Source organism: Netta rufina (assembly GCF_964035555.1).
Source record: "Netta rufina genome assembly, chromosome: 9".
In the NCBI taxonomy this organism is placed as follows: domain Eukaryota; kingdom Metazoa; phylum Chordata; class Aves; order Anseriformes; family Anatidae; genus Netta; species Netta rufina.
The window spans coordinates 25795156-25816348 of record NC_140132.1 but is presented as its reverse complement, the minus strand read 5'-3'; the positions used below and the strand labels follow the sequence as shown (position 1 = coordinate 25816348).

The window sequence follows — 21193 nt, the reverse complement described above, 5'->3', positions numbered from 1 at the left end:
GGAAAAAAAAAAAAAAAAAAAAAAGTCAGACAAACAGCTCAATTAAAATCCCAGAAAGCCTAAACAAATGAGAAATGCTTTTGTGTGTCTGAACTAACACTTAGACAAAAGCTGTCCCAGAATAGACGCTCTCCACTAGCTCTTCGCTCAGCCTGACGGTGTTATGAGATTACACACCCACAGGAATCATTCTAGAACTTGAGTCCTGCTCTGCCCTTTGTTTTGTAACAGTTGCTCCTTACACTAAGAACGGTCTAAAACCACTTGGCACCACCCCCTGGTTTCACAGAATTCAGGTATCTACAAAACAACTTTCTTCAATCCTCAGCCCAGTGACATCAGCTTTACATAACATAGTTGGTCAGATGACAGTGCAATACTGCAGAAAATCACAATATAACCAACAGCATGAATACAGCTCCTGAGGGAAGCTCTGAAGGAGAAGAATTCTAGATATGGCATATCTAGAGCCCTAACAACCTGTGCTTCTCACCTCAAAGTTCAATAGTCTGCTGTGCTCCACAAAGAGGTAAAAGTGGATGCTCATCAGAAGAACTGTGGATTTTCTGTACCAGCATCAAGTAAATCTCACTCTGTCTAAGACTTCAAGTTATTTAAGGCCTGACGTTGATTTTTATGTAATATTTGCATTCCATACTAGTGGTCAACAATATCTGCAGAGCTGTGGCTTTTGTTGTGTGACTTCCTCAGTTTCTGAACCCTGATGACCAAGAATTATCATTTTCACACACTTGCCACATCAGGCCTTTGTGACAAGGAAAAAGGACCAATGTTTTGGTCTTTGATTGACATGGAAAAGCTTCAAACCAAAATACATTTTCCTTTACTTTGAGGAGCTGGTAAAAATGAGCTCAGGCCAGCTGATCTCACTGTTAGGAGTTGCATTATCTTATTTGTTATTATTTACGTTCCTGCCAGCACTGACCACATTCAACTCTTGGAGACAGTTCGGAACTCTCTCATTTTTAAACATGCCCTCCTTCTGTCCCAGACATTAGCTCAGTATTGTTTACTTGTGTTCCTGAAGACACTGGAGCTAAGAGTGTGCTGTCAGAAAGGTGACCGAGTACCATGGGAGGAAAGAAGAATTTTGTTTTCTTCAGGAGATATTTGCCTGAGTGCTTTTTATTTGCAGTGGGACTTGAACCTGTTACCAGTGCAAGCACGGTCTCATTCATTTATAAAGGAGGCCTAGAAATCTTTGGTTGCAATACGGGTTATCACGCTCAGGATTTGTTTTCTTTGTGCACTGGAGTGCAACTGGAAAACAGTATTATGCTTAATTTCTGTTTTAATTTAGTATCCACTCTCACTGCCCCAAAATATCATCCTTTATTTCTAGTCCCTAACTGTCACCCTGGGGAAAAAACCTCATACAGTAAATTATGATTGGAAAATGTATTTAAGTGGCTGTCAAAAGTGCACAATTTTAAAATAGCAAGAGCAAAGGCAAAGTGCTGTAGCATTTGGCAAGAAAAAAAAGTTCACTCCAATAAAACTCTTTTTTCATACACACAATAATTTCCCCAAATAAATAATTCTGTTCTTGTTTATGGGATGATACAGATCTCTTCTGAACACTAGCACAAAAATTACGATTAACTGACAAGAAGCATAATTTAGCTTGCATTCTCTTGATTAAGAACCCATTGGCAACTGCTCCTGAACTATAAGGATTCATAATTAACTTGAGATAGAAATCCAAGATCTACATGAAAAATACTAAACCTAAAAGCAGCAAAGAGAAGATTCTCTTGTTATAAGATATATTCAACTTACATACCTGGCCTCTTTAATTTAGGAACATGGGCTCATGAGGAATGGCAGAGATTTAGCTAGATTACAAAGTTAAGTATTTCTATATTCATCAAGCTCGATCACAAGCAGCCCAAGGTTGTACCTTGTTCCCTCTTCTAAGTTTCTGCACAGGGAATCTTAAGCAGCTTCTCAGTTGTACGTACATCTCTCTCACAGGTCCAACTCACCTCACATTCCACTGAGCCTATTTTCTTTCCTAAGTTTTCCAAACAATCACTCCCTCATCTCCTGGAGAGGCAACCAGGAACAGGGCTTGAAACTGGAACAGAATAACACCTGATGAAGTAAGCAGCTTGGCAAGCAGGCCTGTAGTTTAACACACACCTTTCTCTCGGAACTACAGCTGTCTTTTCATTAGCACCAGATAGCACAATTCACTCACAGAGTAGAGGCCAGTGAGAGACAAACACCCATATAAATATACACTGACAGAAAACAATTAAGACAAAGCAGTCACTCTGTTAAGCTGAAGCTCCCTGCAAAACATCTTTTAATTAGGAAACTCTTATTCATCCTTTCCTGAGTGCAATTACTACTTGACACATTGTTTCCCTAAACTTCAATTTACTTCCCCACCCACCTGCCTGCCTGCCCCAACACAGTTGAACTAGAATGAGAAGCCCAAAAACATGTATGCTGCAACACTGCCTGGCCAGATGTTCCCATTTTAAGGTTTTACTCAGCAGACAGAACTTAAAGTTTCCTAGACATATTTTCTCTATGTACTCTCTGTAAACTCCCCCAAAAATACAGATCTAAGCAAATCACACTCAAAGAGACAGATATTATCTGCCAGCATGCCCTGACCTAGTTCTAAGAGCCCAACTCTCACCCTTGTGAGCACACTCTCTCCTTTATGAAGGTTGAAGTTTAACTACATTCAGATGTACCTGTTTCATCTCAGGAGGTACAGCTGACATCCTCAACTCTCCCAAACCCCCCACTGCTGTGCTGCACAGCAGGATTACTTCTACAGTCACAACCAGGACAGCGCAGCTGAGAAAACTTCCCTTAATGGAATGAACTGGCCTAGACTCCCACCCCATTTCTTCTTCATAGGAGCCGTTAAGCAGTGAATTACTGTGAAAAGTTACTGGCGTAGGGCAGCGTAGACTACATCAAGGTATCATCATTCTACATCTGCTGCTTTATCTGCATGGCATTGTCTAGCTGCAGCCTACATTTCTACAAAAGCAGTTCCAGAAGTACACTGTTTCTTTGTTAAGAACATCAAATGTACCAAATGCTTATGTGGATATAGCAGAGAACGAGAGTGGCATGTATAATTAAGTTATATCAAATTCAAGAGTTACCATATTTAATTTATTAAAGCTTCAGCTTATAGATACCATTACAGCAGTCTGTATTATGCACACAGCAAAAAGCAAGGCACAAGTGTTATCCATCTCCTGTGTGAGACAGTCCTGAAAGACTGGGTGGTATTCAAACATACGCCAGTAGAGCCTTACTAGGAGAAAGAATGGGAAAAATCCTGTCTTTTTTTTTTTTTTTTTAACATTTCTTAATATTCCACCCATACAATGAACAACTCTAACGTATTTAGTAATAACAAGAGAGGGGTTTGAAAACTATTCTCTTCTTCTGGTGGAGATTACAATAGAGAAAACACAGGTTATACATCTATTTTAAAGTACATAGAACAGGAGAGCAGTTCCCAGGATTCCTTTCACCTTTCTGAAAGGCAGTAATACATATATATGTGTGTATATATATATATATATATATATATAAATCACTAAAACTCCATTTCATTAGTTCATCAGTGGACTTCATATAAATAAAGGCTATTTTGTTGGTTTGTATTAGTTGACTTAAGACAGTTTTTATGTCTTGGACTTGGGAATTGTATGGTGCACATCCCACCCCAAACCACTCTTCCTGCTTTAAAATATAATAAATTTTATTCTGAGACTAAGTTCTTGCATTTTGAATCCAACTATCCCAGACAAGCTTTGAAGATATGCCTTTGATGGTCTTGGGGCTGTTTCTCAGTCTTCATTCTTCTAATGCTGAATGACTCACACTTTACCACATGAGGATGTCCTTTAACATTCATATTGCTGTGACAGCACTCCACATTTCAGAGCATCCATTTCATCACAGGCATTACTCTGTTTCAAATAACTTCCATTTCAATCCAGTCAATGATATTTCCCTATACTATTATATATGTTCATCTCACATTTAGTCAAAATACACCATTTCAGCAGGTCACATCAGAAATGAAATAAACTAAACAAAAATTCCTAGTAACAACAGCAACCAATTAATAAGGAACCAGTATGTTCACAGAGCCCTATTTAAACCCATTTTCCAGTGCATTAAGGCAGGCAAGAATTTATTAGACAGACCAGATTTTTCCAAAAGCACATCAATTATTTATGAGTTTGAGTTCCAATGGAAAGTAGGTGGGAACTGTGCTACAAATGGCTCCAGCTCTAGAGAATACAAATGCTCATTGAATATACCATCAGGTAACGATAGAAAATTCTTCATAAGACACAAGATCCAGAAACGTTAAGTTCTTCTTGGAAAGAAATAATTCTAGTAGGTTATATTGTATAAATGGTATCCAGAAAAAAAAATAGTGGAAGCATACACTATGTTAAAAGCATAGTATTTCAGACCTTCTTGCATTCTTTTTACTGTAAAAAGCAGCTAGCCCAAGTGAGAGTATCTTAGAAAAATGCAGCAACATTGCTCGCATGCAGAGATACAATCAAAGACAGGTTTTCAGATGGATATCATGCTAAATGTGAAGGAAATACACTGAAACTCACTGTAACCAGTATTTTCAAACTTAAAAATTTTGTTTTCAGTACTTCTGTGCAATCAGCTTTTGATGACTTCAAGGACACCTCTGCCCATCTACCACTTATTTGAATGTTAGCTTGGCTTCCTGTGTCCTGAATTTATTATACAGAGCCCTTGCAGAATTTCATGAGGGGTAGAATGGAGAAAGGCTTCTTCTGTCAAGAATAAAATATTAGCATTTCAGAACAAAGGATACCAGTGACTATGTTTCCAAAAGTGTACAAGCTTCCATTTGCTTCAGTCTTGTATCTTATTTTGGCCATCATTAGAGAAGACTATTAGAATTTAAAAAGGATATATGCCAGGAGCTCCTTTTACCACAGTATTTTTTAAGTTATTAGTGATAGATCATCTGATTGGCCCCAGGCAAGTCATGATTTCACAGCAGGCTGTTAATGCACTTTTCCATTAAATCAGAAACACAAAAACAAAGCAGGTCACAGCTTAACAAAATGAACTGTACAATTACATTTGTTACACAAGCATATATTTTGACTGAAATTTTCTATATGTTTTTTTTCAGCTGCAATAAACACAGTAAACATTTTCATTAATTTTATTTTAACAAAACTTACTCATAGAAAGCCAGTGGTGTCATCTCCTCAGGCATTTCTTATTTAATCAGGCTGTTCTTATACCAGCATCTGAACCCTTTAAATTTACTAAATGGTCCAGGGAGGTAAACTTAAAACTTCAGAGCTTCCAAAAGAACTTCAGAACTTTTAAAGTTTCAAACGTTCAAAGTCTTTTGAGTCTTAGCTGCAATTGTGTGGGAGAAACATAGCTCAAAGATGAACAACACTGAATTGCATCTGTTCCTGAGCCTTACCAACACCAGAGAAACCCCTCTTCTCATTGTTTTCAAAGCTTTCTATGCATCTCAGCTCAAACAAATGAATTTTATGTGCATTTTTATTTTATTAGAACCTCATACAAAATACTAATTATTATTATTATGCTGGAAAACCATACTGTGCTCTTCTACCATAAGATAAGAAGAAATTTTAAAACAAAATATCACTTGTTTATACCTTTAAAATAACTAACGCTGGAATTCATCTTAACAAAGCTATGAATAGTTTAAATGGAGAACAGCTAATTCAAATTTCTAATCTCCTAAAATGCTGCAAGCAGAAAAAGCTAATTTTTAAATCTCAAACCAATTTGGACTGTTCTCTCTAATTGCTATTAAATCATATGAAAGATTAAACTTTTGTTTTAATCATAAAGCATCTTAGCATTTTTATCCTTTGATCTCCACATAACTGAAACATCATGACCTCTACCTCAGCAGTGGCTTTGTTATAACTGTGATAGGCTTCGTTCTCTCAAGCCTTAAATATGTTAGCAATTGGAAAGCTGTAGCCAATATCACCACTGTCACAGATTGTTTCAGTGTTTATGTGAACTCTAGCAAGTTTCCTCCAGTGAGTACAAGGCTCATTGTGGACAAAATAAATAAATAAATAAAAATCGACCATGTTAGTATACATTTAGGTCTTGTCTTACACACAGTTCTACATAGTTGATCTTATAAAATATATAGCATCGATCCATTTATCATTCCAGCAGAATCAACCCTCTTCACACTTCATCAGCTTCTTAAGAAACCAATATCCACATCAAACGATGTTTAAAAGAATAAAATAAAATCTTAAAAGAAAAGGTAAATAGCTTTTCTTTACCACCATCATTCCATACCAACTAGGATGATCATCCAGGATATCTGCAGTTAGGCTGTTCAAGACACAGGATACTGTTCCAAAGGTGTTTCACAGAATGTGATAGACAAAAACTGGGAAAACAGGACTATTTACATTCATATGAATTTTATTTTGTCTCAGCAGTCTCTATTGGAACAGAATATTATTTACTTAAGAGAAGCAAATACTGATCTGTAACCAAAAATTAATAATGATGGCACCAGCATACATGAGAACAAACAAATTTTGTCTCAGGTGAAAAAAGATTTTTATATCAGAAGTCTTTTTTAATTTTAACATGGCATTCCCTGGGGGGCTATCCCACCGAATGAGAGGGAATAATAACACACTTCTGGAATGGGCTTGGTGCTGCAGCCAGATTCTCCATTCTCACTTCCGCCTGAGTCACTTGCTGATTCCCCAGGCTTCCACACAGCTGGGTGTCACATTATTTTGGCTGGGAGTTGTACTTGCACAGTTGGTACCACCTGCTGTAAATTCTTCAGTCCTTGTTATCTCTGCAGCAGCTCTTGGCCTTTCAAAAGCTAATTCTGTGAAGAAAGAGGAAAGGACAGTTTGTGCTTGATGTTTAAACAGCAATTTTGTTTTCAGAAACTCTTCAGATTAATAGTTTTGATTATATTTTAAGAACTCACAGCATGACATAATGAACTATCAACTCCTGCTGCTGCTATCAGTTAAAGAAAGCCAAACTCCACGCTGTTAGGTTGGATGATCGGTGGTACAAACCTAATGTAGTGCCAAAGACTGCAGTGGAACTGCTTTACCTGCAGGTAACAAAGCTACTCTGAAGTTGTGTAAATGAGAGAATAAAAGTTCATTGTAGCTCTCTGTATAAAGAGCAAGCTGTTAGGCACAAGGCAGGCTGTAGTACATTTCTGTTATCTCACCACTCGGAACAGTCAGCATTTTTTAGAAACATGTTTTTAGCACTGAGGATGCCATCAGTCAGGTAATTAGGGAAGTAACAGAGACAGCAGTCAGAGTAGTTACAGGAACAGATGAATTTATATTCCTTAACAAGACGTAATCAAGCTCACTGTAACTGCAGGACATGAGTATTACACAGGGCTGAACAAATTAAGTATCTATGAGCACATTCAGATTGCTGCTGTCAGGAGATAGGGGTATGGACTCAAACCACTTTGAGAGATGAAGGTATACTTTACGGTTAAGAGAAAATCTGAATTCAAGCAAACCAAATTTCACAAGTCAAACCCACTGCTAACCCCAAAGTAGATCCAAACAGCTCAAATTTAAAGAAAGTTCTGCACTCACTTAGCTGTACAGGTGACTGGACCCAATTTAATACTGTGTAGTATTTACAGGGTAATCACTGAACGAAGAAGAAACTCATTACTCTTTGGGCATCTTTAACCTGATAAAAGAAACAGCAGCATTATGCTACTGTGAGAAAACTGACCACTTGTTCTGTGCCTTTCCATTCCCCTTCCTCCACCTTGTCCAAAGTTTAACCAGATGCACTGAGAGGTGGAGAAGGGGGAGGAAGGTATTGTGGTTATATGTAGTTTGCCCTTTCTTTGTGGAAAGTAAGTAACAACAAAAAAGTTAGTATCTATCCTGAGAGTCCAAGTAGCTACGGGTAAGAGTAAACCGTTACTTCATAATTATATCACTTGGCATTTAACAGATACGATCTGATCTCCTCAAAAGATAGAGGTGTAATGCCTCAGAATCTTATTAATGGCAAACAGGTTGGATTATGGAAAGCAAATACTTTATGATTTTTTATTTAAATACAATTATATATTCTAGGATCAGAAAGTAGTACTAGTCATATATACCTACAGTATGATACACATATAATGCCTGTTTAATGCGTATTTTAACGTTCATGTACCATTAAATATGCAAATAAGGTCTCAGAGAAAACACGTCATATGGTTTAAAGTAGCCATGTGTTACCACGATAGATTTTTTTTCCAAAATATATCCCTGCATTAAAATTATAAAATCCTTGAAACTTTTCCTTCTTCTTTGCAAAACAGGCATTTTTCTACTCCTTATCTCTCAGTCTTGTGTGTATTTAGAGACATCCTAGTTCAGAATCTTTCCCTGCCTAAATAGGTGGTGTCTTTAAAACTTCTTAAGGAATTTAATAGGTCTGGAAACACTTAGTAGGCTACTAAATCCGTCTGCAAATCCTAGTAAATTCTCAAACTGCCCATTCTCACAGGGATACATGGCCTAATTACAAATCCATTAAACACTGAGTTCAAGGGTTTGCTTTAACCCTGAAATTATTTGATCTGCCTTACACTAATAGCTTCTGTGAAACAGAGTATTTAAAAAAAAAAAAAAAAAAAAGACATCCAATAGGAAAATAAAGTGAAAAGAGGCTCAGAGAGTAAGGTAACTAAACATATGAGAAAAGTAAATGGAAACTGAAAACACTACGTAGTAAGGGAACAAACTCAGATTCAGGGGAAGACTTTCAGCTAAAGAAAGAAAAAAAAAAAAAAAAAAAAAAAAAAAAAAAGAATAACACTTGCATTGTGTAAGCTATTTTTAGCCAAGTGTAAGTAAACCAAGGAAAAATAATAAGCTGTTGATGCCATGCCACCCCTCTACACAACAATACAGGACCAGTTCTTTGTCTCTGCACTCATGTTTCCCAGAGGTAGGGTGCTTCATCAGGGGCCAGACCCAGCCTCTGTAAGTGTCCAGCTATCACTGCAGAACTCCACCAGAGGCATGATGATGCCTTTTAAGCTGAACATAGAGCAGGTATTTGCTTTCATTGTAGGTGCTGTGTTTTATGCGTGCTCAGACATCTGCTACTGTGCTTATGCAGCTAAATACCACACACAAGCACCTAACTAAAGGGCAAGATCTTTCAGGGCTGAATGATATCCTATGACTTGACCTCACAGTTACAGTTATTAGAAGCTTTGCCACGGGCTTCAGTGAAGGCAAGACGAGTCCTCGCTGAAACAATTAATAGAGATTTATTTGCCCACTTTCAGACTCATGCACGCCAAAGTTTTGCTCCTCCGTATTTCAAGGCACTCCACAAAAGCTACTGTATCTCACTGTGTTCTGACAGTCCAGAGTCAGGATGTTAGTTTTTTTCCTCCCCGTTTTCTATACAGTGCTTGTGTTATGCCTTGTACTTTGCCATTCGTGATTAAGAAAAGACCAAAAAGAGACATTTAAGTAATGGACTTTGTTCAGATTATCTCTTTGTCCAGAGATGTGGAGCCATCAAATCTGTGACATAATTTATTTTTCTTGTAGACTATTTGCTTTTGTCATTCAGATGGGGAAAAGAAACTTTAATCTAGGATGCAAACAGCAAGAAAGAAAACTGACTACTAATTTCCTGCTGTGCCAGGCAAGGTGAGGTTACTTACTGTTGTGATGGATTGTTTTCCAGTGACCTAGACAATATTTATGAATATTTTTAATCTCTCATCCTAAATTTAGACATTTCTTTCCTCTCACTTTAAATACCTTCCAGCCTTAATAATCCTCTTGATTATAACTGTACTCAACACTCTGAGCAAACATGGCCTTCAGTCTTTAGTATGTTTATTAGGTTTGCAGTATGTCAACAGCTCATCTTTTTAACATAATATGACAATGAGAAAAATCACACCCTTTGGCATGGTGTAACCTGATTAGTGGCTGTACCAGTCTGACATTTTTCCACCCTACTGAGAAAACACATACTCCAGGATCCGTTCTTCAAAGAGTTCATCTCTCCTGATAAAAGGCTGCCCATCTGTAAACAATCAAATGTGGTCAACACACAATACAGATGTGCAGTACTTCAGCAGTGTGCCATCCTATACATGACACCCATGAGCTTGCCAGGGTGCTACTATATTCAAGCATCCACATTAAAAAGGCTCATTTAAGACTTTACATGGTATCACTCAAAATTTCTAGTGCTAAATGCAAGGCCAATTGTTGTCCTTCAGACCACTTCAGACCACTTAATCTGTTCTGTTCCTGGATATTATGAAAATAGCAGTCTGTCTTTCCCGAGTACCACACATAAGTTTTCTTCACCTGTCAGTGCTTTTATACCTTGGATCTGAATCAGAGCAGTTCCAGGCAGCACTGAGCCAGCACTCGGGTACGGTATTCTAAGAGTACTGCTATCACAACAAGGGCATTTCAGCAGGCACATACCCTTACAAAATTCACCAGAGCTTGGAGAACACACTTGATTTGAGCCTTGGAGGAATCCAAAACAGCCCTCTGTTTTCTTTTTCAATAGAAGTACTTATTTGCACAAATCTGTTCCAAATCATGTACCCTCTGTCACCGGGATAGGACCTTTTGTAAACTCACTCTGTGCCTTCCAGTCTGAAGCCTGAGTAAGGCTGGTAAAATAACACTTCCTAGATGGCCAAGGCATATGTGGACTACAGAAAAGATCAAAACAAACAAACAAATAACAACAAAACTAACAAACAATCACACACCGCCAAGACCTGTGTTCCTGTATTTTGTGGGCTGAACTTTAATTATCTTGTACAGACTCACCAAGATTTAAAATTCTGCTTCAAACAGTACCACAGTCCAATATATTATTAGCCTTCAATCATTATTTAGTAGAATCTAGCTTCTTTCATTTAGCCTGGAGAAATACAAGGCATTCGTATGCTTTTCAAGTTTTTATATCAAAGTATTCTCCACCATCACGGTCTGCATGTATCTCCCTGTCCACAGTTTGCTCTCTGCCTGCTACTGCTGTTGGCATCTCCTGTAGGAGCACACCCTCGGCACGCCCCGCACCGCCCGACCCACACAGGCCCCATCTCTTGGTGCCTGCCTCCACTTCCCTGCCCTGGGGGCTCCTGGCATTATCCAGCTCTTTGAGAAAGGCAGACAGGAAATTACCAGCCCTGAGGCCTGAGAATAATAAAGATGATGTAAATTCTAACAAAACAAAAACCCAAGTTTAAGCTTTTGAGGTGATGCAAGCAGCTAACTTCTCCAAAACACAAGTGTTTATGTTTAAACATGAAATACACCCTCACGAACAAACACAAATGGGCAAGTAGGGTGGGTGGTTATTTTCCTATCAGCAATGATGCTGTGCTGATTACTCACCAGGACTGACTCCCAAGGCACATTCCCCACAGCCCCACAACCACACCACATTTAAGCGCACCCAAGGCAGAGCCACCCCGCTGAGGGGCGACCCGCAAGGCCCTGCTCCTGTACCGTGGTGCATCCAGAGCCCTCCTCTGACAGGGGAGAACAGCCACAGGAGTCACTGAGCTTTGCTGCTCAGGGTGCCTTGGCCACCTCTGCCTCAGCCTCCACCTCATCGGCCTTCCAGAAGGTTCGGGTGCAGCATGGCATGAGGTGCGAGCTGCCTGTGCCTTGGCAGAGGCAGCGCTGCCTCCTCCTCAGTGCCACGCAGCCGCTGCCCTTTCCTCGCTGCTGAGCACAGCTTGCAGCAGCCAGAGCAGTCACGCAGCTCGCCAGCAGCCAGGCCATGCCAGTGGCTCCCTGGGGTAAGCGTGGCCGAAGGGCACCACAAGGGAGATGCTGAGAGGAGCCCAGAGCATCACTGGCGCTGCATCTGGGGGGCTGCCGCGCTTGGAAGCCCAAGCACTGGCAACTACTTGGAAACATCATGTGCTATTGGCAGCGTACACGCTGTACATCCGTAGTAGTCTCTGCTCCAGTAGCTGCTGGACTGAAGGCCTCTCTGTGCTTGTACGCTTTTCGCAAAGCTGTGGTTTTGAAGTGAGCCGGAAAAGCCCAAGTGTGACTGAGCTTTGCAAAGTCATACTTGAACTGTGCAGGAAACATGGTAATTAACTCCTCCAAATCCTGTCTCTTACCTCTTGCTTCTGCACATACATTATTAATAATTTTCATGTGTTAGCAAATATCACATACAGTCTTGCATCATTATATTTTTTACCCACTTCTTCCACAAAAAACACTCACCATTTTCCAGTACCACAACTGTGATCACCAGTGTGGCGGGATCCCAGGATCCCCAAAAGCCTATTAGACTTTATTAATTGAAGCATTGTGTTTGGCTTTTAGGCAGGCTCAAAAATAGCAAAAAAAAGCACTGCTTTTTGGACAAACATTTTTTTCAGGCTTGTGAACACCTGCAAATCAGTTACAGTACAAAGACTGTCATCTGCAAAGACAAAGCTTTGTAATACAATACAATTAGACCTGAATAATTTAGGCACTGAAGCATACATGTGAGGCCTAGGCTGTTTACTTTCCTAAATGAAAAATCACCCAGACTTGGATTCATTATAAATGTACCCAAAGAACCCTGCATATATTCCCAGTGTGTTAGACTTTGGCATCTACATTCTCCCACAGCCCCATCGTGCTCACTGTGCCCCAGACCAGGGACAGAAGGCAGGAGATTTTCCATTTTCTTTTGCTGCCTACAACATCAGACTTGACAGGGAGAAGAATGTAACAGGATTAGGATGGGCCGTCACAGTCACATAGGCAGCATTAAAGTTGGCAGCTGTCTGCTTCTTGAACGTTGACTTTGTTACTTCGGGAAAGTGAGCTTCCCAAAAGGAAATACAACGAGTATCATCAACTCTGTTTCACAGCAATGTAAATGAGTCCTAACTTCCTAAGTGTCATCCAGAGGTCATATTGAGAATAAGGTCTTACTGCTGTCAGTTATTGTGACGCAGTTTGTTTTGCTCCAGGCCAGACAGTGCATTTTGTGCGTTGTTCCAAACTACCCGTGGGCACAGTTTTTGGAGAAGCAATCTTCTCTAGCCACTGATTTTTAGGAGGTAGTAGTACCACTATGTCATCTTAAGCTAGTATTGACCAGAAACCTTTATTTTTCAAAGACACTGATTTAATGACATTGTGCTGATTCATTGTTTTTTTTGTTTGTTTGTTTGTTTCTAACTCTAAATCATCCACTGAGTATTATTTGTCTCTATAAATTCACCATATATTTGTTTCAACTTGGTGGTTGTCCATCAGAAGTACAGAGAACTGTCGGCAGTAGCACCAGACTCCATTAAACTTATCCCTGAAGGACAGACCTGCACACTCTTAATCCTGCTTTTTTTCACTGAAAGCAGCAAGATTACTTAAGCATAAGATAACTCAAAAGGGTCATAAGGACAAACCATTTATTATCATCTCTAAGTGTGAGAGTTTCATCATGTTTTCAATTTTGGGGTGAGCTTTCTGTTGTAGGTTTGGGGGGTGTTTTTATTTTTTTTCTCATCCTTGTGAAATTATAATACTAGAAAGATGACAAAGTTGAATAAGAAGAAAGAAAATACTTAGAATTTGACAGTAATTAATGCAAGCTGTGATGTGCTCTTTGGTTCATCTTGGCATGAGGGTGTACCTTATCAATGCACAGAGTATTTCCATTAATAGAACAAGGCTGTACATCTTCTCTTATCTCTAAACTCAGAGGGCATACAAAATAATCACATACACTCCTGATCTCAGCTAGGAATTTGCAGAAGCTGCTCACAGGCAGAGCCTGAAGGTCACTGGAAGAAGGAGCTCAGTGTGTACACCACCTACCAAAAGCGCTCGAGGCAGCTGAGGCACACCTCGGTGGGTGGCAGGAGGACAGCCCCACGAGCCAAGGAGCGCACGCGTTCGCAGGGAGCTGTCAGCAGTGGGCAGCTGAAGGGCCAGCCTGCAGCAGGAGCGGTGTGGCTGTGCTGACCCAGAGATTTTCCAGCTCTATCGTAGGCTTACAAAATCGTCTGCAAGTACAATCTTCCTCTTACTCTGGTCGTCCATGGGAGCACAGATAATGGGTTTTAGACAGGATACTACACTATTTACTTTGTGGGAGTTTTCCCTAAAGGAGGCCCACACAGCAATTGCGGTACTTGAATCACAGGTCACACCTCCTTTAGCCTTCAGATGTACCGATGTCCGACTGCTTTTCCAAGCACGAGGTTCTCCAGGAGTGGAAACTCTCACACTATATGTCAGGCATGCTAGCCCTATTGGACTATTAAAAGATTTCCAGTCGAGTGTCTCCCTTTTCTCTCCCTTTGTGGTAAATAAGGCAGGTTTTTGGTTTACCTAAAGATTCTGAAAGAAGTCCTTTTGTTGCCATTTTAGTTGTCTGTCCACACACATTACCCTCTGCCTGTCCAGCTTTGCTGTAATTAGGACCGTACAATAGTCCTTAATGACTCATCTGCCCTTGCATTGATTGGTGAGATTTTGCACTGGTTGTGTCGGGGTGACTTGAAGGCAGCAGGTAATGTCAGGACTGACCTGCAGGAGCAGATGGCTTCTTCGAGTAACTGGAGTGGGACTCTGCAAGAATTAATGCAGGAAAGGCTGCAGGTGAGATGCTTACATTAATTTAAACACTGATTCTGGAAATGATAGAACCAGCATTTTCCCCACTCTTAACTGTAAGAAAATGCAATGTTTCTGTTCTCTAGACTTTTTCTCTTGCCTACTTTGGGTACTTACTATTGCCTTTTCTGTTCAGGGAATAACCCCCCCCTTTTTTTTTTTTTTTGTTCTTGTTCCTTCTTCATATGCTCATTTTACAAAAGTGCTCCATTTTTACCTGTTCTGTTCTGCTGGTACCTGGTTGCCCTCCCCTCTTCATTGCATGTGCTCTGTGGATTACTCGCTGTGCGGTTCCAGCAAGAAGCCACTTCTCAGTTTCCACTTTCCTAAGAGCAGGGGAAGGTTGCTTCTCCCAAGCAGTGGATGTTGCAGCGTGTATAACTGGTGATAAAAGATTTCAGAAATTTCAGCTGCCGCTCCTGCCTTAGAGGCAATATAGATGCCTTTAGGAAGGCAGCAGAAGGGAGCAGGGTATCTGGTTCGAGCGAGAGGAGCGGCAGCACCTCACCCTGCTTCTTCTGGCGTCTGCCTGTTCATTAGTAAAAATGAAACTATTCACACGAAACTTAGCAAGAAGGAAACGGGTATCTTTTGATATCGTCTGCCTGATAAATCTGACGGTAGCTCAGAGCTGCCTCTCCGGGCACCGACTTGCAGCCGCCTCCCTCGCCAGCAGAATTCCTTGGGTGAGCGAGGACCTCGGATCCTGCGGAGGGTACGTGCCGCCGGGAACTTGGCAGAGCCACCGAGCGCGCACGGGAGCGAGCCCCGCGGCCGTGCAGCCGCTCGCCCTGCCCTCCCCCCTGGCAGCGGCCGGGGCCGGCAGCGGGGCGCCGCGGGGGCTCCCCCGGGGTTCCCCCGGGCCGCCGATGGGGCAGCCCCGTCCCGGGCCGCGTGGGTCGCGCCGCCCGCCCGCGGCCGCATCCTTCCCCCCTCGGCTCCACCGCCGCGCCCGGGGGAGGCTCGGCGAGGTGAAGAGCTCGGCTCGGTGCTGCCGGGGCGGGGGGGAGCCTGCTCGCTTGTTTCCTGCCCCACCGCGTGCTTATGAGCGCGAAGAGGAAGGAGCCTCCCGGTCACCCGCACAACCGCTCCGCGGCCACACCACGGCTCCTCCGCTGCGGGGCGGCGGGCAGCGGGGAGAGCCCTCGGGCTTTGATGTCCCGGCGATGCCGGCGCTCCGCGTCCCCGCCGCTGCCCGCGGGCGAGCCGGGCGCTGAGCCCCGCCGCCGGCCGCCCGGAGCCCCGACGGCCTGAGCCTGCCTTCAGCCGGACCTCCGCCGCCCCGCCGCTGCCCCTCCGCTGCCCACCGCGGCCCCGGGGCTCCCCTCGCCGCCGCAGCCTCCCGGGGATGCCCGTGGCGACCCCGCGGCCGGACCCCTCCGAGCGGCGCCCGGTGAGTGCGGGACGGGGCGGGCGGAGCGGGCGCCCCGCGGGGGGCTCGGCCCGGCCCGGTGGGAGCACGGAGCCCCCCGGCGGGGCTCGGGGCTCGGCTCCCCGGCCGGCAGCAGCCCCGGGGCCGCGGTACGGACCTGGCGGCCCCTCCCCGCCCGCGGCCCCTCCCGCCGGGCCCGGGGCGCCCCCCGGCGGCCGCCGTGCCCCCATCCCCTGCGGCACAGCGCCCCGAGGGCTGCCCGCCGCCCCTTGGAGCCTGGGGGCACAAAGGGGCCGGGTGGGTCGGGGATGTGCTCGCTTGGCTCCCCTGAGAGCCAGCTGTGCCACCGCTCAGCTTCAAACGTGCGCGTCCCGAAAGGAAAAGATGGCTAATTAATCCCCCGTGCCACCTAGACCAGAGTAATTTCGGCTGTCTCTTGTATCTAAGCCTTAGCTGGTAGAGGGAATCACAGGAGCACTAAGGGAAATGTAAGAAAACCATAATACCTAACCTTCGATCTGCTTAAATTATTCCTACACTTTTGCTGCGCTTGCAATTAGCGCAGAAAGAAGCTTTTACCTGGTGGTCCCTGATGCAGACGGGATAAGTTCTCTAAATAACCAGAGGTAAAACTGAGTCAGTGGGATGCCTTTAACCATGAGGAACACTCCTGCAGGAACAGAAAGATTAGCTCACTTGGAAAAACTTAGCTGACTGCAAGGAACATATTAGCACATGAAAGGTACAGGAGTTCTTGCTGCCCTAATAAACCGTGTTTTCAGCGCTTTAAAGACACTTTGAGAGGCAGAAGGCAAACATCGCTTCTTACATTAGGCTCCAAGTATTCAGAGGGTTCTGGGCACCAGTCAGCCCTCAATCAATAGAAATAACATTTTCTGCTGCTTTATATGATCAAAGTGAGACGGGTATCATGGTTAACGTGTTTTTACATTACCTACAAATTTCTAGCTCACAGTTAATGAAGGGCAAGTTTCTGTGCATAGCTCTCACTTGTGCACGGTTCTGGGGGATTTCAATCCTGTGTCTCAAGAAACCATTTGCTGATTTGGCCAAAAACCTACTCTTCAGAGAAAAATAGAAGCCCATGAGGAAAGTGGAAGTGGCTGAAATAGTGCCTATAGATGTGGAAAGGCAGAGGCAGGGCAGACCTTACGGGACGCCAGCCTCCAGAGCTACAGAAGACCCCTGATCCTGGCACTGCTGGTCACTTCCCGCATCTTGATGTCACCAGGCAGTAGTGACAGAGGTGGGGATGAGACACTCCAATAAAATGTTTTCTCGTTCATTTAGACAAACAGTGTTAGAGTGATAGTGTCCAAGGATCCACTGAACCAGGTATTGCATAAACACGTGGAACACAAAGTCTCTGTTTACTTAGGTCCATGATACTGAATTATTTAATATTTTTGATTTATTCATAAGCATACACACTTTAGTGACACGTTATTGCAGAGGAGGAGCTAGCTTGTGAGGTGGGCTTAAAAGGGAGGAAGAGATCTTTGAAACCGAGGAAGAGAAGTCAGATAGAAACAGAAGGTGCTGAGAAGAAAAGACTGGATATCTGAAAGACTGTAGCAGCTTGAAGAGACAAAGATGAATTCAAGCCAGCAATGCACAACTTGAAACAGCTTCAAATAATTGAAGTACAAGTCTTGGGCTTGGATGGATGCAGAAGCTGAGAGGGGTTCCCTTACTGCTGTTACTGCTGCTTACAAAGAGTGGGAGGAAAAGGGTGTGAGGAATACAAGAGGATCTCCAGGAAATGCTGCAAATAGAAGCTGTCAAGTTTTCATCGTGAGATACAGACAAGAGCAGCATTGCTGTATGTATAGCAATACGAATCTCTGCCAGCAAAGAAAATGACCTGGCCCTAAGCAAATGGGAGTACACGAAGAGAGGGAGCAAAGAATTATACAACAGCAGTGCTGCAAAAGGTAGCCAGGTGATCTTAAAGAGCAACAGAAATGCAATCTTAAAAGCTACGGCTGCATACACATTCCACGAGTGAGGATGAGTCTGGTCACACTCCCACCGGTTTTGCATGTACGTACCGCAGTTACTTCTAACTTACAGTGTTCTAACCTCAAACGAGAGGACTTGGTTGCACTTCTTTAAAGATCACTGTAAAGAGTCATTATCTTCAGTGTGAGAGTGACAAGCTCCCAGCAGAGCCTGAGTTTTTATTTTTTTATTTTTCGCTATTTTTAGTGACAGCTGTAACGCTGTAGTCAAGAATTGCTTACACGATATTTTAAAAGATGACAGCGAAGCACAATGGCATATTTTGACCTTTGGCAGCAGATAAGTAATTGGCAGATTAAGTTAATTTTTATTCAAGCAGGGAGACTTGCTTTTGCTTGCTTGTGAACTCCTGTACCATCATACAAGATTAAACTACATGGGTAAGGTTTAAAAATAGGGTTTGGTTTGTTGGCCTTCCCTCTCTCTTTGGTGGCCTCTTCACGTGAAGGAGCACCACTCTTCTGTTCTCCATTAATGACAAGTAGTACATGGTACGTACTGTGTGTGTGTGTTTGTGTATGACAAAAGGAAGTCATTTTTAATTTCATGACTTACTAGAAATGTTACAAATAAGCTCTGTGCAAGTGTGAAAATTCACCCAGGAAACATCTTTGTTACTGTGCAGTTGAGGAGCCAATTTCAAGACCTATGATTCAGCATAAGTCCTCCAGAGAATTTTCCTTTTTCCTTTTCAGACACTAGGTTATGGGCAAGTCAGAAAGCCAGATGGATATAACTGAAATGAATACTCCAAAACCAAAGAAGAAACTGCGATGGAGTGGCCTGGAAATAGGGCTAACTGTTGTAGTGATCCTGCTAGCTATTGTAGCAATCACAATGATAGTTCTGTATGCAACTTATGATGGTGAGTACACTTAAAGTGTCTTTCAATGCAAATACATACTAATGTAAATGTATTTTAAGAAATTATGCAAAGTGCTTTATCAGATAGAATTCAGCTGTTTATATTGTAAAAAATACTGAATATTCAATATATTAAAACGTTGTATTAGGAAAGCCTACGTTGCATGGTATATATAACTGCTAGACAGAAAACATTAAGAAAAAATGTTAAATGGTCAGCTTAGAAGTATTTGCCTGGTAGTGGAAGACTGTACCTTGCCCACTGTATAAAATTAAATGATTAATAACAGCTACACCATAATTGTATCTCATACATATGTGATTAACCATATGACACAATTACATGAAATGTAAAGCTGCATCCCCACTCATTATTGCTGGGCACTGACACAAAATTGCTGTTTTTCCAACTAGGACTCTGTAAGTTAATTTGTTCATGCAAAGTTGTGGTAAACACAAACCATCTGCTTGTTCTGTCCTAGCAATATTTCTGTTTGTAATTAATGCTTCAGTAAGCAGAAAAATACAAAATACAATGCTTCTGAAGAAAACCAAACTACAGTGGTTCCTCTATATTCCTGTATATGTACAAAAATCCATTTTTTTTCCTTTCGCAAGCTATTGCTGCAAAAATTCTTAATGTGTATAGTCATATAAAAAGGTTTTGTGATTCACTAGTCATACCAAAATATTTGAAAATAGTTCAGGCAGAAGTATTCTGATAATTTTTGAAAAAGACAATGCAAGGAAGCTCAGAATTCCTTTTTGTGTCAAATTAAAATGTTTCATTACAGCACTAATGAATTGCTTTGTTTCATTTTAAAGTACTTAATAATTTTAATTTGAACCTTTTATTATAGTATCATCTGATTATGGAATGGCAAAATGCCATTTTGAAATGAAAAACAAAAAATGTTGTATTTCTGAAGTCTCAGAAGGAAGTATCTTTATGTTCTGGAACCTTTTGTTTTGTTTAAAAGGCTTCAGAGTGAATGTCTCAGAATTTTCGTATAATTCCTTCAAAATGTTTTTGTCTTTGTTGGGAGTTGCTAAATATAAACTGACTTTGCAACTCTCTTCAGCATGTGTTCTATCTTTCCTCCAAACTTATTCTTTTTTCTTTTTTTTTTTCTTTGTAAAAATAGTATTTTTACCATCTCTAATTGATTGATAGAGTATTTTCTTCTTTCTACAAAAATTCTGCATGATGGGTGACTAGCACTGAGTGACCCTAAAGGGATGAAGGTAATGGTATTTTTAGAACCTGATCCTATAAATATTCACTTTCTGAATATATGGTGTCCTTTATCTTATACACTGCAGTTAAATGCAATTTCTAAGGTGACTGTCCATGGAAGTAAAAATTACAGAAGCTTTTATTACATTGACATTCAGTAGAAATTAAAAGTATGATTGTATCCTTTTTTAGATGGGATTTGCAAGACATCAGACTGTATAAAATCAGGTAAGAATGAAAATATATACCCTTTATACACATTTATGTACTTTTATATATATATATATATATATATATATATAACCACATAATTTTCCCAGCTAACTGCAGTCAAATATGGCACATTGAGGCATGAGATCTGCTAACCCAAATTTTTTTCTTAGCATATTTCTTCTACAGATGTAAAATCCTGTGATGTGATTTGTCAGATCTTATAAAGTCATTGGGGTCAGGCTAGTTCAAGAGGTAGAAACAGACTCTCCAAGGAATGCTGCTAAGGATTACTTTAGGATTCTGGGGAGGCAACCAGTGTATCTAATGAGTTATAATCTATATACTTAAGTTTTAGCTGTGGGGCTATACCTAAAATAAGATAAAAACAGATGCAAAAGCAATGACGCCAAAATAGAATGCTTCTGACCATATCATAATCTGCAGCATTAGGATGTGTTTCTGCCTAGCAAGGGTCAATTACCAGAAGCACCTAAAAATCTGTCTGGTCTATTACACTGTTGTAGCAATGATGTCTTTGTTTTGCTTACAACAAAGGAAGCAGTTAGGACAAGGAGGCCCCCACATGATGTTCAGATGTGTTAGCCATTACAGAACTGTAATTCAGCTCCAAATACTGCATCTGAGTGTAAATTATTTTGAATGCATAGCTCTAAGCAAAGTTTGGAGTGACCAGCTTGAATTTTAAAGTGTTAGATTATTTAACTGAGCCAGGAT

The 21193-nt window shown here is 41.6% G+C and overlaps 1 protein-coding gene across 2 annotated transcripts in view; it reads left to right on the top strand.

Moving 5' to 3' along the window:
- Positions 1–15869: 15869 nt before the first annotated feature.
- The window catches only part of MME (membrane metalloendopeptidase), a 37541-nt gene continuing 32217 nt past the window's right edge, over positions 15870–21193 (top strand). The window contains exons 1-3 of one of the 2 annotated variants that reach the window (XM_084291762.1): positions 15870–16122; positions 18847–19009; positions 20438–20473. In XM_084291762.1, the coding sequence (XP_084147888.1) occupies positions 16078–16122; positions 18847–19009; positions 20438–20473 (244 nt within the window). In that variant the 5' untranslated portion in view covers positions 15870–16077. Of the gene's footprint in view, positions 16123–18839; positions 19010–20437; positions 20474–21193 lie in introns of both variants that reach the window. The other variant, XM_084291763.1, reaches the window with a different exon arrangement.